The sequence below is a fragment of the Scleropages formosus genome, chromosome 20, assembly GCF_900964775.1.
Source record: "Scleropages formosus chromosome 20, fSclFor1.1, whole genome shotgun sequence".
NCBI lineage: Eukaryota > Metazoa > Chordata > Actinopteri > Osteoglossiformes > Osteoglossidae > Scleropages > Scleropages formosus.
Genome location: NC_041825.1, coordinates 4,993,176 through 5,010,656, shown reverse-complemented (window position 1 = coordinate 5,010,656; position 17,481 = coordinate 4,993,176). Strand labels below are relative to the sequence as shown.

The window sequence follows — 17,481 nt, the reverse complement described above, 5'->3', positions numbered from 1 at the left end:
TTTACCGGCAAATTCGTTAGGATGGCTTTTCAAGCAAACACATGCATCCACGCAAGCTGATGTTCGGTGACAGCATGCAGTCAGATGGAGACATGCAATTCATTTTAGAGACAGCAGAGTGCAACACACCCCCATTTTTGAGAAATCATAAATGCTGACTAAACCTACTGAGGGGGGGCGAGGTGGGTTTGGCCGGGTCCTGCTCTCTGGTGGGTCTAGGGTTCGAGGCCTGCTTGGGGTTCCCTGTGAAGGACTGGTGCCCCATCCTGGGTGTGTCCCCTGGCCCTCCTGTGTTTCCAGGTTAGGCTCCAGTTCATCACGACCCCACTTGGGACAAGCGGTTTCAGACTGTGTGTGTGTGTGTGTGTGTGTGTGTGTGTGTGTGTGTGTGTGTGTGTGTAAACCTACTGGCAGCAGGTCTCAGTGGGCGCATCAGCACAATGAAAACATACATTTCAAAATCTTGATCAGACATAATGACATGTATGATGACAATCTGAATGGTTAATTAGTCAATTTAATTTCACAGATATTTCACTAAATGCACTGAAGCCACCCTAAAAAAAGTAGGACATGGCTGTTAGATGCATTCTTAATTGTTAAGCCTTATTCCTTAGAAAATATGTGGATGGGTACCTCCACATCACTTTGAAGAAAGGCATATGTCGTATTAATAAATGTAAATGTAACTGTACCATGACCCTCGTGGCGATAAGCAGTGGGTCACATGGAGTAATGGGTGGGTAAGTGCATCCTCCATAAGAGTAATGAAATCAGTGATGGCAGGGATGAAACAAACCCCATGTTTTCGCTCTCTGTGGTCCTGCGATGAACCATCCCTTGTCTGTGTGTGGCAGAAGAGGAGCTAAGGCCACACAAGGGTGTGAAGAAAGACCTTTGATCTTATCACAGATGCAGCAAGGATTTCATTAACGTAAATCCTCGTAATCTCCAGCATTAAGGTCAAACAACTGTGAACGCATCTGTCACCTCTGCTTCCTGCTCTTTGGCCGTGCCTCGTAAATGTTACCAACCACTGACTTACATTTACATTCGTTCACTTAGCAGACACTTTTCTCCAAAGCAACTTTCAATGAACCCTATGTAGCGTTATCAGCCCACACACCTTAATCACAAAGGTGACTTACACTGCTTACAAAGGGTCACTCATCCATACATCAGTGGAACACACACACGATGGGTGAACCTGAACAGCATCTCTTTGGAATGTGGGAGGAAACCAGAGCACCCAGAGGAAACCCATGCAAACACAGGGAGAACACGCAAACTCCACACAGACTGAGCAGGGATCGAACCTATGTTTTCTCACACCACTCAGACGCTGTGAGACAGCAGCACTACTTGCTGTGCCACCGTGCTGCCCCCTGACTTTCATGCAGGGATGTAATATTCACCTTAGAAACGAATTAATGCACAGATAGCTCACTGATGGCATCTCAGATACGTACATTTTGCGTTTTGCTACAGTGCTATAGCGCAGCAGACTAACAATTTGTCAGGTATTGAAGGCTGCCAGAAATATTAGAAACGGCATTGATAGGCATTATTTTTAGGCTGGACTGCTTTCAGCATGGATCACATGATAAATGTGGGGAAACCAAAAATATTTTTCAAGAAATTAAAATTATAAATGAACCCCCCCCAAAAAAAATAGCAGAGCAATCAAAGAGAAGCTGCCAGAAATAGAATGGAGGGACACGAGCTGATTTTATTAGCAGTAATAGCTGTCATGTGCATGCTGTTGACATGGCTTTGGCGGTTGCCATGGTTACCCCCCATCCCAGGCGGCCGACAGTGTGGTAAACAACCTTTGAAAACCCAGATGCTGCTTCCACAGCCCCTTCCTCCATGATTAAACTCTTTCTAGAGGAGTGATGCTCTTATACTACATTCCATGATTTGGGGTATTTATCCGAATTTGGGGAAATATAATCTAATCACTGGTACTCAATGTATGCCAATACTTGTGGACATGGAAAGATTATGTGTGCTATTACAATTATGTCTTTTATGAGCTATGAATATGCTCATAGACATGTATGAAACATCAAGTAAATCTGAGGTGACTAATACAAAAAAAAACGAACGTTATCATGTCGGAACAGGAAACAGAAGGAAGACGTAAAATGTATGATGTAGACGTTGCAAAATGTGTGTCAATCTTACTATAAACCATGTGCTGAATTCGAGGTTAATGCTGTATGTTCCGCTTTACATTCGACGGGTAAGTATTAAAGGCGAAACCTTTTGTTATAAAATGACAGGAATTTGGTGTTTTTTGACGCTCTCGCGCGCGTTTCTGCACCGTGCCCGCCTCCTCAGGTCGGAGCGTTTCCGCGTTCTCGCGCGAACCCCGCCCCCTCCCCCCCCCCGTGTCTCGCCCGGATCCCCGCGAAAAGGCGGCTATTTCAACGCGCATGCGCGCGTCCGATCCATTGCACACATGACAGCGGGGTCCGAGGCGCGAGGCGGCTGGCCAGGTAGGAGTGCGAGCGAGCTCGCGGCTAACGGAAATTAGCGTCGATCAGCTTTGTTTTTTTTCCTTCTTCTTCTTCCTCCTCCTCCTCCTCTTCCCAGCGCGCGCCGTTGTAAAAAGGAAAGCACGAGCCTGCGTTGCGTGTCTGGAAACGCGCTCGCGCAGCCTCCCCTTGTCGTGTGCCGACGACGTTGCCGTTTACGTAGCAACACTGACTGACTGAGGCACTGAAGCTTGTGGAGGAAGCTTATTATCATATGTGATAACCTTCACGTTTTATTGCGGTTGTTGTTTCGCGTCTGTCAAGAAGAGAACGGCGTTCGTTTCGCCACGTCCTTCATGCAGTTCAGCGCAAGCTGGATAACTATTTTAAATAGTATTTATCCCGGTTACTGTCGTGTCAGAGTGCTGGTTTACCTGCTCTGCTTTTTTTTTTTTTTTTTTTTTTTTAACCTCACCTGTTCGCGTCTCCTTCTTGACAGCCTCAAACCCGCTTTCACCAAATTTTAAATGGTGACAGTTTAGTTAATTAAAATTTAAATTTCGCTCGCTTTAGGTTAAGTGACGCTGACAGAGTCTGAGAGAGCGGTGTTGTTTTATTCGACCACTGAGGTGATTAGTAGCCTGTGCAAATCTCTCTGTAAATATCATGTTGCTTAATAGAAATAATGTAGGCATTTAACCCTAATCTCGGCTGCGTGATTTGTTTAAATGCTCCATAAAACCTGCTTACACACAGCCTTGTGATAAACACACACACTGCCCACATGACAGGTGAATTAGTATAAGTGTGTTACATGGCTTTTCGAGCAGAATATGGAACAGTAGGTGGCGCAGTGGTTAGAACCACCACCTTGCACTTTAAGTTAAAGGAGCCAAGTACAGATCCTGCCACCTGCTGTAGTGCCATTGATCAAAGGTCTCAACCCCAAATTGTTCCAGTTAAAAATTACACAGCTGTATAAACAACAGGTGAATCATCGTAAGTGCTTTAGTGTACAAAACAAAGGTGTCGGCTAAATAAATATATGATGCGTAGTTTTTTCGAAGTTGAATGCAGAAGTTAAGATGAAATGAACATTTGTGAGATGCAATAACCGTATGTTTAGTGGTCGGTGAAACGGAGGAAAAGTAGTGATAGTGACACAGCTCAGTCCTTCATGGGTGGTCTGGGGGCAGCAGGTGGCGTAGTGGTTACAGCTGCCACTTTGTACTCAAAGGACCCATTTTCAAATCCTACCCCCTGCTGTAATACCCTTGAGCAAGGTACTTACCCTGAATTGCTCTGCTAAAATTACCCTGCTGTGTAAATAAACAAATTATTGTAAGCAGTAGCTTAACTTTGTAAAATCACTTGGGAGAAAAGCATCAGCTAAATTAATAATGAACTAACAAAGTGTATGGGCCTGTTTATAGCTTGGTTAACTCTTTGATATTGTGTAAATAAGATGTATCCATACAACCATTTTCAGAAACGGCTTATCCAGTACAAGGTCTCAGCGATTTGGATCCTGTCTGGAGATAATGGTGTGAGCCAACATACACCTTCAGTGGGATGCCGCTCAGTTATAGGGCAATCACGCATTCATTCTCTCTCTAACACATGCTAATGATAATTCAGAGTGACCAGTCTACCTGAAATATGCGTTTTTTTGAATGTGGGAGAAAACATGAGCATCTAATGGAAACCAATGCTTGCATGAGGGAAATGTGCAAATTCCACATAGGCAGTTGGGTTGAATCCCACAGAACATCTGTTGTCATCTCGTGTAGCTCTACACACAGTTTATCATGTTGAGTTTACTTCTGTGATAGGACTGCAGCAGCTTATGTATGAGGAAGTCATAACTGGACACAGCATCACAGGAATACCACTTGTAGACAAGAGTAAAAGAGTGCAGATAGTAAGTATGCAAATAAAGACCTGAACAGTAGTACGACGTGCACAGTAAAAGGTCAGTAGTACCATCCCATATGTGTACTAAATGTGCCAGAGTGTAACACAAGTGTGGCATTGATGTAATGGTTTTTTTTTTTTTTTTGGAAGTCAGGCACTCAAGCATGCCCAGTACTTTAGGCTCCTGGCACATGTGCTTGAGTCCGTTTGTCCAGAATACGGCTAGCAGCAATTGACGTCATTGCCCATTGGCTCTGTCAGCAGTTATGGGCCGCTCTCTTCCAAACATATATGTTTTGAGAAGATGCTCACTGTGTACATTTTGCATGCAGGGTGCATTTTCTGTTGCATCTTAGTTTCTCCTTGCAGTTACCTTTTGAGGAGTAGATGTTGTATGCACTCATCTTCCATTCTGACAGTTTTGTTCTCCAGGGCTGAAATCAATACTGAGGAAGTTGTTTATTGCATTAGGTGTTTCTGCAGGTAGTGTTACTTAAATGGCTGTCAAAAGTGTATTACACCTTGAGATGCTAGAAAGGCCTCTTATGGACATGAGGGCACAAGGTACATGACAAAACTGGATTGCTGGTACTGTTAAATTAAGCCCTGCAAATTAATAATAATAATGCAAAATGTCAGTGAAGTTGCTAGCAAAGAGGTGATTTCCCCCCCCCCCATTAATATTACATGATCAGTGGAGAAGATTAAACTGTGTGGGTTAAAATCTTTGCTAATCTGTAAGTAAAGGTGTTTTTTCAGGTGCTCATGCTTTTTATTTACTTTGACCCTGAAGGGTTACTGAGATAAATTAAAGAGAAGTTGAAGACTATAAGATCCTCAGGTTTGAAAACATTGACAGAATCTATTCCATTTTTATGGAAACCAATAACAAGTTTTAGAATTGTTTATACTGGCACTAGTTGCTGTGTGTGTGTGTGTGTGTGTGTGTGTGTGTGTGTGTGTGTGTGTGTGTGTGTGTGTGTGTGTGTGTGTGTGTGGTTGATTCTTCAGTTTTACCTTAACCCTTATCTGGGTCCTTGTGCTTGACAGTGAATTCAGCAGCCTCCCATAAAATACTTCTCTGCTGATTTCAATTTTCTGATTTAATTCTGAAAAACTGATGATACCGTGGGTGGTTTCACGTAACAAGTACGGCCCTGGTGCTTCATTACTCCTCACAGTTGAAAGGAACTGCAATGAAATGTTAGTTTCACAGTGTCCATCTGACCTTCCTTCCCTTTTTTCCCCCCTTCTTTCTGTTTACGAGAGGTGGACTGGTTCGTGCCTCTGGCCGGCCAGTTCTTTCCTGTCAGAAGACTGGATGTATGAAGAAAACTAGTTAGTGCAGTTGGCTAATGCTGTCTGATTGCAATCAGTTCCTTTAATTTTCTTGCACATGTGTGCGCATAATGTGTGTTCACAGGCATGTTAGTGGAAGCAGGGTGAGTGGTAGTGTGGCATTGAGTGGCAGCACAGATTCGAGGATGCAGACTGCAGCAAGAGGTTAGACTACATGCAAGGGGAATTAAAATGACTTTTTTTTTTTTTTTTTTCCCTTAGTAAAATATGAAGAAAACAATGTAATTTTAATTCACCATACATTTTAATTTATTACATTATCAGCAATCATACAGCTTTGTACTAGAATAGAATTTGGTCTGACTCAAAAATACTATGTGATATGAAATGGCATGCGACTCACCTTTAGTGGTTTATTGGTTACACTCCATGCTAGTACTGCATTAAACAGTTTTTTCCAAGCAAGGAAGCATGTTTTTTTTAGGAACAAAGGATTATCTGATTGATTGACACTGACATTTTTCAGTTTTATGGGGGTTTTTTTTGTTTGTTTCAGTGTATGGAGTTATGCTTTTAGCCCTTTGTTTTTGTTGTCTATGTTCATTTTGGGTGAAATTACTGTTTATCATTTAACTGACATCTTTTCCAAGGTGACTTATATTTGAAAAGTACATTAAATACTCTGCTTAACTGCTAGTCAAAAATCTTCTCCCTTTTTCTTTCATACAGTGAATGTCATGAAGGCCTTGTAATCGCACTTCAGATCGGACAAGCTTCCCGTTCATCCGTTACCCTTTTGCCATGGCTGATGTAGACTATGGGCACTTTGTGGACTGGGACAAGATGGGAGATTTGGCTAAGAGCACTGGGCCAAGCAAGTTTGAATGCAAGGACCCAAGAGAGCTGAAGAACCTTGCCAGGCAAGGCTATTGGTCTAAGAATCACAAACTGCGGGCCCAGGTCTACCAGCAGCTAATAAAAGCCGTCCCCTGCCGGACTGTCACACCTGATGCAGAGGTGTACCGTGACATTGTTGTAAGCATCGTGGGCAAGAAGGCCCCCGCCAGCATCCCTCTGCCTGAGTTTGTAGATGGGGTCCCGGTACCCCTGTATTGCCTGAAGGCAGATGGCATTGGGGCAGCACACAAGATCATGTCATGCCTTGCCAGCCAGTTCCCTGACATCTCTTACTGCCCCACGCTGCCTGCTGTGACGGCAGTGTTGCTGCACTTCTGCTCAGAAGAGGCACAGTGTTTCGAGCAAGTGAGCCGCCTGTTAGCCTGCAATGAGCCTGGGCGTCGCATGCTTGACCAAACCTTCCTGGCCTTTGAGTCCTCCTGCATGACATTTGGTGACCTGGCCAACAAGTACTGCCCCAGTGCCCACAAGCTGATAGTGGCTTCAGCCCAGGACGTGCTGGATGTGTACTCGGACTGGTTGCGCTGGGTGTTCGGCGACCTTCCCTTTGCCCACGTGGCTCGGGTGATCGATGTCTTCTTCGTAGAGGGTTACAAAGTCCTGTATCGTGTGGCCCTGGCCATCCTCAAGTTCTACCGCAAGCAGAAGGCCGGTCAGACGCTGCCAGCCACTCAGGACTCGGAAAGCGTGCGGGGGGACATCCAGGTCTTTGTGCAGGGCATTGCTTCCTGTGTGACCCCCGACAAGCTGCTGGAGAAAGCTTTCTCCATCCGCCTCTTCAGCCGCAAGGAGATCACCCTGCTGCAGCTTGCCAACGAGAAGTCCCTACAGCAGAGGGGCATCACTGTCAAACAGAGGAGGTACAGAGCTGCTGCTGCAAATCTTCTTTGCATGAAGAGGAATGGCTGTTCCATCTTATAAGGGGACGCATGTTAAAGATGCCTGATAAGAGGGCCTAGCAACAGCTTCTTGAGGTTGACCAGAAAGAGGTTGCAGTAAATGTTCGTAAAAAAGTATGATTTCAAGAGCATTTGTGTCTGTGTTGGGATTTGCCTGAATGAGCAGGGTGGAGTATTCAGCCTGGTGATGAGAGGTGGTATGGTTGCTCTGTGTGACAGCAGTGTTGTTACCATTCTGTTTCACTGAAGCTGTGCTGCTTTTACATCTCTTGCCACCTTCCCTCTCTGTCTGCCCTTGCTCATGTCCTCACTGCTCCTGCTCTCCATCCTGCGCCGGGCACAGGAGGTAGGTCCCTTGTGCCTCTGTTCTATTCAGTTTCAGTTACAAGTACTGTCCTGTTGTGTATGCGTCTGTAGTTGAAAGTAACAACATGTTGTTGAACAGGTTGAGCTTAGTCTAGCATGGAAACCTTTGGACAATGTCATAAACTGTTTTACAGTAACTGGCATATTTAGTTTGTAAACTGTATTCAGCAGGTACTTTGTCCGGATCAGATCATTAAATGTGCACTCTTGTTTGTTCCTGCATTTCAGGCAGAATGTGCATCTAGCAGTGAATGCCGAGAACTTCTCCTCAGAGATTGTCAGTGCGAAGGAGATGCGGGACATTTGGTCATGGATCCCAGAGCGCTTCGCCCTGTGCCAGCCACAGCTACTTTTCACCACTTCTACTCATGGCTGCAGCCTCAACAGGTACTAACCTGGGATGAGCCATGGTGGTCTGATCTAAAAATGCAGTACGCAGTACTTAAGGCCAGGGTCAGCCAGATACAGTTCCTAGTTGTCTATGGTATACGTAATGAGCAGTCAATACCTGAAGCCGGAACTTGTGTCGAACAAAGGGCACGGTAGATAATAAAAAGAAAACGACCATTTTGTTGTTGTATAACTGTCAATGACCTCTTTACAAAGAAGCAAACAATAGGTAAACCATTGCAGATGACCATAGCACTCTGCCTCAATGGGTATTATGTGATTCCACAGTTCCTTCTAGGTGGATAGAAACTTTATTGATCTTAAGAAAATTGCATGAGGCTACAGCAGCATACACACAACAAAGTAGTGAAATGGGCACTGAATAATAGTGGGTAAAGATAAATATCACATTGAGACAAGCATTAAGTCTTAAATTGCACAAATTGTATTTTTGCTGAGATGTACGGCGCTTTAGACAAGAGTCTGCTAAATGAATAAATGTAAAAGTGTAAATATTTTTTAAAAGTGGTAGCAACAGCTCACTGTAGTCAGATAGTGATATCTGCTATAACTGTACATTATATCTTAGCTCAGGGTTTGCAAAGGTACTAGGAAAAATGGCAAATTTGAGTCTTTTGGCTCAGATATAGATAACTTACTTCTAATACCCTTTCATAAAAAAATCAACAGCTATAAAAACAGGTTTTTGTTTCACCCCTGTCCCGTTGTTCCTCTGCACAAAGTATTGCACCTCTGCGGCGAAATGTTTTTACTCGGAAGACTTGTATGAAGCTCGTTGCAGCGGGTGTGAGGGAACCATATTGTGATTGTTCAGGGAGTAGAGTAACATCAAGTTGTCCCCTTTTTGATCTGGCTGAGGGGCTCTTGCTGTGATTTGTGAATTTTGCATTGATGACGTCATGGTTGGAGTGGCTGCCTTTAGCTCGGAAGGTTGCTGGTTCATTCCTCGCCGCTGGCTGTAGTGCCCTTGAGCAAGGTGCTTGCCCTGCAAATGCTCTAGTACTTTCACCCGGCTGTGTGCCTGGGTACCTCGTTGTGGCCCTGCGATGGCCTGATATCCCATCCAGGGTGTGCCCTGCCCCACCTCCTGTGCCTAATGTCTCTGGGATAAGCTCACCGCGACCCTGCTCAAGACAAGCGGTTATTGAAATTGGTTGGTTAGTTATGCACTGCATCTTTATGCTAAAACATGCTGCTGTTGTGAACATTGTATGTGGTCAACCTGTGTTGCTCTTTAACAGCTGTGCTCTTTCTTGGCTATGTTCACTGGTTTACTTTGGGGCACACACTCAAACGTATGTCTTTGTTAATGTGGTATTTCTACAGATTTATACTAAAATAACTATATTTCCACTTCTCAACTGTTTTTATATTAAAATGTTTTCAGTTATAGAATGTCATAGGATTGGGCATTTCCCCCAAACACATGGTTTGAAGATAAATGTGGCTATTGGCAGCATTTTGGTCCCTAACAGTATAAACATGATAGTGGATTCAAGTCTAGGCTGTATAATTTTGGATTGTGACAATGAGAAAACTCTGAAAAGCAGTGAGGAGTTCAGCAGCCAATAGCTGAGCTGTTTAAACACATGGTACCTTATAGGCTCCTGAAGAACTACAGAAAGCAATTGCTGACAGTGAATGGAGACAGCTGAAATGGGTGACAAACCTCTAATAATATGAGTTTGTGAAGTTTGATAATGGTTCTGTGTAGGTTTTTTAATTAATTAAATGTTAATGCTATTTTATATTTGAATTGCAAATTTTAACTACATACTAAAGTAATTTACTAAAACTTTTTTTTTTTATTTTAATGCATTGAGCTTCCAAGCAGCTATCCATTTATTTTTTCCATGTTTACTACTGGCAGACAGATCATCTTCCATTAGAGCTAATTTTCATAGCATAATGGCAAGTCTGAGAGTAATTTCATTTTACCGTTAACTAGCATATTTTCAGTGGCCTGTTTATCTGTGGGTGGGGTTTGTTAAACGGCTCGATCAGAACCTCTGTTAAAATTTCAATTTTTACAGCCCTGCTGTTCTGTAATTCGTGGGAATCTCATTTCATTTTAACCCACGCTTGGCCACCAGTCTATGAATCAATGTCTGTAAGTTGCGTGAGGCAAGAATCAAAACTGAGTATTTTAGTGTAATGTTCTTTATTTAAAAATTAAGAACTGTATGAAAAATGCGTATTTCCCTACTGGTTAGTGTGAGACCCCCCCCCCCCCCCAACCTCAGTTGCAGGGTGGTGTTCTGATGTTCATGGAGGTAATGTTAGCTTATGGCTAGGTCTCTCTCTCATAGGAATTTTCTAGAACTTGTGCCACTTTTGTAGTGTCTCAGATCAACATTACTTTTTTTTTTTTTTTTTTTTTTAAAAATGCATAGCTGCAGAATCAGTGTACCAAGAAAATCCAAATTTACACTATGCCAGTTTTATAATACAACTAAAAGGCAAAAACTGAGATGTAGTTACCATTAGGTTCAGTGGTGGGGGAAAAAGCTATTTGTTCCTGAGCCTGCGAAAGTGGTACCCATTTGATCTAAAATAGCTCCAAATCCCATAAAAAATTGACACATATTGCTTCAATCTTTAACATGAATTATGACAGCATAACAAGACTGTTTCCGTTCATTACTTTATGCCTGTTTATTTTGTTTACCTGTGCTGTTTCATGTCTTTCCAAGTTAATACATACTGTACCCTCACCACCTCACAAACATAACAGGCATACATATATTTAATGTGTGTGTATTCACCTTTTAATGTGATAAACCGGAACAGTAAAGACAACTGAAATGAAAACAATACAGATGAATTTACCCTCACTGAAGACTGACATGGTTCTTCACACCACCTGGGCTGTTCAGGTCCATGTGGGTTGGAGCCCGTGCCCAGTCTCATTGGAGTTTGCATTTTCTCCCTGTGTTTGCTTGGGTTTCCGGTGAACTGGTCACTCTAAATGGCCCCTAGTTTGTGTGTGTATGTATTGCAAGTGCTCTGCTCTGTAGATAGTTGAATCACTGTAGGAGCTTTGATCTTCCACAGTTTACAAGTTATCCCACAGGTCAAGTGTTAACTGTTCTAGTGGAAGAGTTAGTCACTTGAGTCAGCCACATATGTGTGAAAGGAGCTTCTGGTCTGAACAGGGGGAGACAAGGTTTTTGTTAAAGATACTATGAAGAGTTGAGGGAATGCTAATCCAGATCACTTTCCCAGAACAAATGCATCAAAGTGCTTGGAGTGGCTTTATGTTGAAAACACAACTAAACTGCCCATGTATCTATAGATGTATTGGAGTAAGGTCAATATTGTGAATGAACTTGGAGTAAATGGGATATTTCTCAATTAAAATGGTACTACTTCTAAAGGTAGAGGAAGAAGCTAACCCACTCCTTTTCAAGTTTTATGTGAACAGATAAATAAAAGCCTCATTTATCTCTAAGGAAGTTTCCCAAAACTACAGCACCATGCATACACCAAATAACTGTATTTCTTGGCGCAGCTGATGGCACAGTGGTTAGCAGTTTTGCCTTTGGACACAGAAAGGATGCAGGTTGAAATCCCATTTTCAACTGTAGTACGCTTGAGCAAGGTAGCTACCCTAAAAATTTCTCCAGCTAAACAAATCAGGAAATTATTCTAGATAGCTTAACGATGTAATTTGCTTTGGAGAAGAGCAAATTAATAAATGTACTGTATATGTTTCCCAGGATACTGGAATGACGGGACAGGTGTAAGAGCACAAATAATGAAGCAGTAGTAATGACGGCTCAGGACCGCCCCAGCAGCGTGAGGAGTTGTCATGGAGTCTGTTGGTTGTTGGAAGAAATGACTTTACATACTAAATAACAGGACAAGTCTGCTCCTGAATGTACCTCTCTATTTGTCCAGGGAGGGGAGCAGGGAGTGAGAGATTAAAATTTTTCTCAATTATTGATGTACCAGGTTGTATGTTTAACTGTCTTTACTGTAAAATATTGGTTTGTGTCATATTAATGAAAATGAGAAACAAGTGACCTCATACAATAGAAAGCAGAAAAGGAAAAATGCAATATAAACCCAAGCAGAGAAAGCAAAACCATTGTAGAAGAACCCCAGCAGCAGCACCCCCAACCCCCATGTTGAAAGCTGTTGTGATGTACAGTTCCCCAGCGGTTGTTCTTTTTTTCATTAGTCATGCCTTTTGCCCCAGGTTCTACTGTCACTGTGAGGGCCATGAGCCCACTCTGATGCTCATCAAGACCACTGATAGGGAGGTAAGAACCTCTCCAAATGTAACATTAAAATGTGCATAATATTTCAGCGAAAGATTTCAAACACAGATGCATTTCAGTGGAGCACAATTTATGCACTTAGGTTTGTGTCCATTCCATTTACTGCTGCTGTTATAAGGGTTGTAATATTATAATTGTAATATTATTATTACTGTCTCCTGCTTTCCCTTCTCTGGGGCCGGTGGCACTAATTTGTTATTTGGTATATTTGCACTTGTTTAATTTTGAAACATCAATTGACTGGCAACCGGACTGCCATAGGAACCTATCTGTTTTAGCCACCCTTCCTGGCGTGACAGACAAGGCTGATATTTAAGCTTCGGAAAAAGAAATTAGTAATGTAAAGCCTGGTTTTCCGGTAAATGCTTGGTTAAACTGAGACTGTAACTTGACACAGTCAAACCTGTGCTCAGGTGTGCGGAGCCTTCCTGTCCACCGACTGGGAGGAGCGGAAGCGGGGTGGAAACAAGCTCAGCTTCTTTGGAACGGGGGAGTGCTTTGTCTTCAGGGTGAGTTTCCCCACTTCCACTAACGCTGTTGCCGGCCAGAGACCTGTGTTTGTACAAAATGTCCTCAAACTGTGTGAATTTGACACGTGAACAAGGCCGTCAGTTACTGTGCAGTGAGTTAGAGTGATCAGTAGAGGGCCTCCATAGCCAAGGCTTTTGTGTTTTTCCTGATCTTGAAAACAGTTCCTCCAAAAAAAGAGGAATCACTTAGTGTTACAAAACAAAGGATTTAAAAATCAAAGCTGTGTTTGTACAATATTGCATTTCAGTGTGTTAAACTGGTTCATGGGTTATTGGCTTTGTGTATTAAATTAGGGTAAACTTGAACCATGAATTTGACTTTACATTTACAATATTCATTTAGCTAACTCTTTTCTCCAAAGCAACTGAGGTTAAGGTTACAATTATTTATCCATTTAAACAGCTGGGTAATTTTTACTGGAGCAATTTTCAAGTAAGTACCTTGCTCAAAGGTACTACAGCCAGAGGTGGGGATCAAACTTGTGACCTTTGGATCCAAGGACAGCAGCTCTAACCACTATGTTACCAGCTGTCCCGGGAATTGTGGGCAGCATGATGGCACTGCAGATAGCGCTGAATCCGGCTTAGTCTCTGTCTTTGCATGTTTCTTCCTGTGCTCACATGAACTGATGACTGTGAATTGCTATTAGTGTATGGATGTGTGCAGTTGCCCTGAGATGGACTATCACTCTGTCCAGGGTGTACCCTGCCCAGCCTAGACCCTGGAGCACCATAAGCCTACACAGAACAAGCATGTATAGACGAATGAATGAATCTTAATTTAACACATTAAAAATCCTTATCAGAAATATTTAAGTTCTTATTGTGGCACGGCCAGTATTTATGATGCTCTTTCCAGTCAGATATTTAAACCAGCAACAGATACAAGTCTTCACGTCTAATGCTTGTAAAAGACAAGTGGAGATGTGCTAAAGCACAATTGAAAATGTGCCGCATCTTTGCAGTTGACATACCTGTGGCTATAATAATTTGTGGATTTGTAGCACACATCTTAGAATGCACACAGCATATAAATCATTCATCATGTTTTGCCCAGAATTTCTGTGAAAGACTGTTACTTGACACCAGACTGTTAGATGACACTCTGCACCTGAGACACTTGACAAGGGCCTACAGGAGGAGTAGTGACAGGAGTGTTTCCCCAGTCAGAGCATTGAACATGGTAATATAGAGCTCAGTTCTGACCTTGTCTTCTAATGTCAGGGTGTGTGAGAAGAGAGGAGACACACAGACCCTTGTTTATGCTGCTGTAGGACTGTGAAGATCACCTCTCGTGCTTTTTCTTCTGTCCATGCAGCTGAAGCCAGAGATGGAGAGATATGAGTGGGTGATCATTGGTCACCCAGAATTGGCTGCCTCCACACAGCCTGAAAGTGAGGAGCCCACCAAGGATGAGCCACCTGGCAAGACCATCTCCAACACAAGCACCTTGCCGGCTGGCGAGCCCCCAGCGGACCTCTCCGACCGCCTATCACCCTTCCTCTCTGCCCGCCACTTCAACCTCAATTCCAGAAACACCTCCATGTTCATGGCTGGGAGTGCTGAGTGCATCATTGTGGGTGAGTTCCATCCTGAGGATGGCCATCTCTAGATGTTCTTTTTTTCCTGAACATAATGGCATTCTTTAAACAATAAGGAAAATGTGATACCCAGAAGCACCACTCCTTTCAGTATCTTGCATGAGTTGAAACATGTTTAATATTTTGCCTCCCTTATATTAGTTCTGTGTTCTACCCTCCTAGGTGGAGGTGATGGAAATGCCCTGTACATAGATGCAGATCTGAACCGTGGTCGCACAGCACATTGCACAACCTTCGACAACCCGCCCCTCTGCTCCGAAACATTCCAGGTGTGCTTGCTGGAGGTCTGGGGCTTCCAGGATGCCATGAGTTCTTAACAGCTCCAGGAAGCACAGCCCCATCCCGACAGGAACCCAAACCTCTGGGGCTGCTCAAAAGGGATCCAGGGAGGGGGCTCATAGCGTCCGTGACTTTTTCCTTTTTAAATTTTTTTTACTCCCTGCCCCCCCCCCCTTACTTATAATGTTGTAGTCAAGTGTTGTCTATTTATTAAGAAACAAAAACTAAATTCAGGTGTTGTTTCATATCAGCATAACGTCCAGGTTTTTTTTTTTTTTTTTATTCACGGTTTTGTCTTGCTCCTTATCTTCTTTGGAAGAGAACCCCAAAGATTCACCACCAGTGTTCAGAAGCATTATGAAACGCATCGTGAAGCACTGCTATAATTTTTTTTGCACTCAAATTTCATGATCGGTGATGTCATATGTTCTCTCATATCACATACTGTTAGCATGTTGTTATTTTTGTAGGAATTGATCCACACATTCATGAGTTCTAGACTTTAAAGCACTAGTTAGGTATGTCAGAAGTTGTCTACTCGACCGCCTTGCCCATGTGAAGTGCAAGAGTTGAGGCCATTTTATCATATATTTATGAAAATGTAGTATTTTTCAACAATCTGATTAATCAAAGGCACACTTCTCAGAATTAAGAGGCAGTAGCTGTATATCCTTTGTGTAAGAAGACCTTGTGGAAGTTTGTTGCCATATCCAATGTATCAAGGAACTATGCATATTTAATTGTAACAGCGCACACGCCGTCCACATTTTGTGAATGTAGAACTATTGTAAAACATATATAATTCAGTGTTTATACAGTATGTAGATGTGATTTGTTGCATTGAAGGGTCCACTGTGGAGCTGTGAATATGTGAAATGAAGTAATATCAGTATTTGTGTATAATGGGGATTGTGGGAAAGTTGGGATAGCACAGATTGAGTTGAGACTGTAGTAACCCTACACTGTAGTGGTCTTAACATGATTTAGGGAAAGATGAACAAAGGCACAACTTGAGCATAGCATTATATGTGATATGTTTTATGAATTGTGCATAAAATATCTTATGAAAACAAATTCAAATGTCTATCAGGGGGGTATCTGATCCTAACACCATAGATTGTGTTTAGGGTATTTCTGATGTCTCCCTGGAGAAAAGAATTTGATGTAAAGATGTGTGTTAATTTAACCCTTGACCAGAAAGTGGAAATAAAGGGCTTGTGGGCCTCCTGCACTCATTTTGTGGAACTCTGTTTTAGCTTGAATAAAAATGAAATATATAAAAATGGAAATGATCAAATGATTTTGAACGTCTGTAGATAATCTCTGGCCGTCACCTTTAAAATAGTTTAATTTGCCCATACAGGTCATGAAATTAATTTTTTTTCTCTGCGTTTCTCATCCTTTTATGGATTTTAATTCTATGTGAAATTGTATCCTCTGTCGCCTATGTTGTGCGCTGGGGGTGCACGTGACGAAGCAGAGAGGACGGAATATAATAAAAGTCACGCTGACGCGCCTCCCGCGGAGTGTAATTGCACTCATAATTCATACTCATAATTTTATGACCGCTGTCCTGCTACGACGTGTCATTTTATTCGGGCTCCGCTCTACTTCGTTCCTCCCGCCGTGTCCGTTTGCGAGGAAGTGCTGCCGAACAGAGCCGCGAATGACAATGTTTTACAGAAAGAAGAGCCTAGTGAAGAAGTGGTAGAGAAGTGAACTTTGACTAGTTTGTGGGGCTTCGTGTGTGTAAAAAGCTGGAGATGTTTCGGTGACTCGGACCCGAGTTCGAGGGAAACGCCCGTTCCCTGGGCACCGAAGACTCGTGGGGCCATTTTGTGGCATCGTGCTCCACCCGAACCACTTTGCACGTCACACGTTCAACGAGGCCAGTTTTGACCATTTTGACGGCGAATTGTAAAATATGGCTTTAATAAAATAAGACGTATAGACTGTAACACAGGCTACAGCCCGCGGGGGTCCGACATGGCCGACAAGCCCATCGATCCGTCTGTCGGTTCAGAAACGAAGGCGGGCAGCACAGCGACGGTCCCCCGGCCCCGCTTCTGTCCTCCGTGAGATGAGGCAAAAAAAAAAAAAAAAAGGTTTATCTATACGCGCGTTTTTGTCACGCAGTCAGTTTAAATAAATCCATCTCAGCGATGGAAGCCTTTAAAAATCCGTCCTTTTTCCCCCCCAGACCATCTCCACATACAACGTTCACCGCCACCAAATAACTGCCTCGTCATCGATCGATCAGTATTGGAGACTGTGCCGCGTTTCAGTCTTTTCATTCATACAATATTACAGTATTTAATTATTTTAAATCTTTTAATCCATTTTATTCATATCTCAGAACCAATATCCAAAATATCTGCACATATACTATAGTAGGATTCCAGTCTGAGAACTTTTCATTAACAAAAATCGTCACCTTCGTTTCACAATGAATGATCTGGTTCATGAATTTACACGTTTTTTGGGGTTTATAACTTCACGTT

At 42.8% G+C, this 17,481-nt stretch overlaps 1 protein-coding gene across 2 annotated transcripts; it reads left to right on the top strand.

The window, feature by feature from the left end:
* The first annotated feature begins 2,439 nt into the window (after positions 1-2,439).
* tbc1d24 (TBC1 domain family, member 24) lies at positions 2,440-16,206 on the top strand. 2 transcript variants are annotated; one of them, XM_018734883.2, is made up of 7 exons: positions 2,440-2,501; positions 6,423-7,471; positions 8,105-8,263; positions 12,489-12,552; positions 12,984-13,079; positions 14,419-14,680; positions 14,864-16,206. In XM_018734883.2, the coding sequence occupies exons 2-7, from the start codon at positions 6,495-6,497 to the stop codon at positions 15,016-15,018; spliced, it is 1,713 nt and encodes a 570-aa protein (XP_018590399.2). In that variant the 5' UTR covers positions 2,440-2,501; positions 6,423-6,494; the 3' UTR covers positions 15,019-16,206. The 2 variants fall into 2 exon arrangements, with proteins under 2 accessions (XP_018590399.2, XP_018590398.2); XM_018734882.2 differs by lacking the exon at positions 2,440-2,501 and adding an exon at positions 4,350-4,401 and having other exon boundaries at positions 6,423-7,472; positions 8,103-8,263.
* The last annotated feature ends 1,275 nt before the right edge of the window (positions 16,207-17,481 follow it).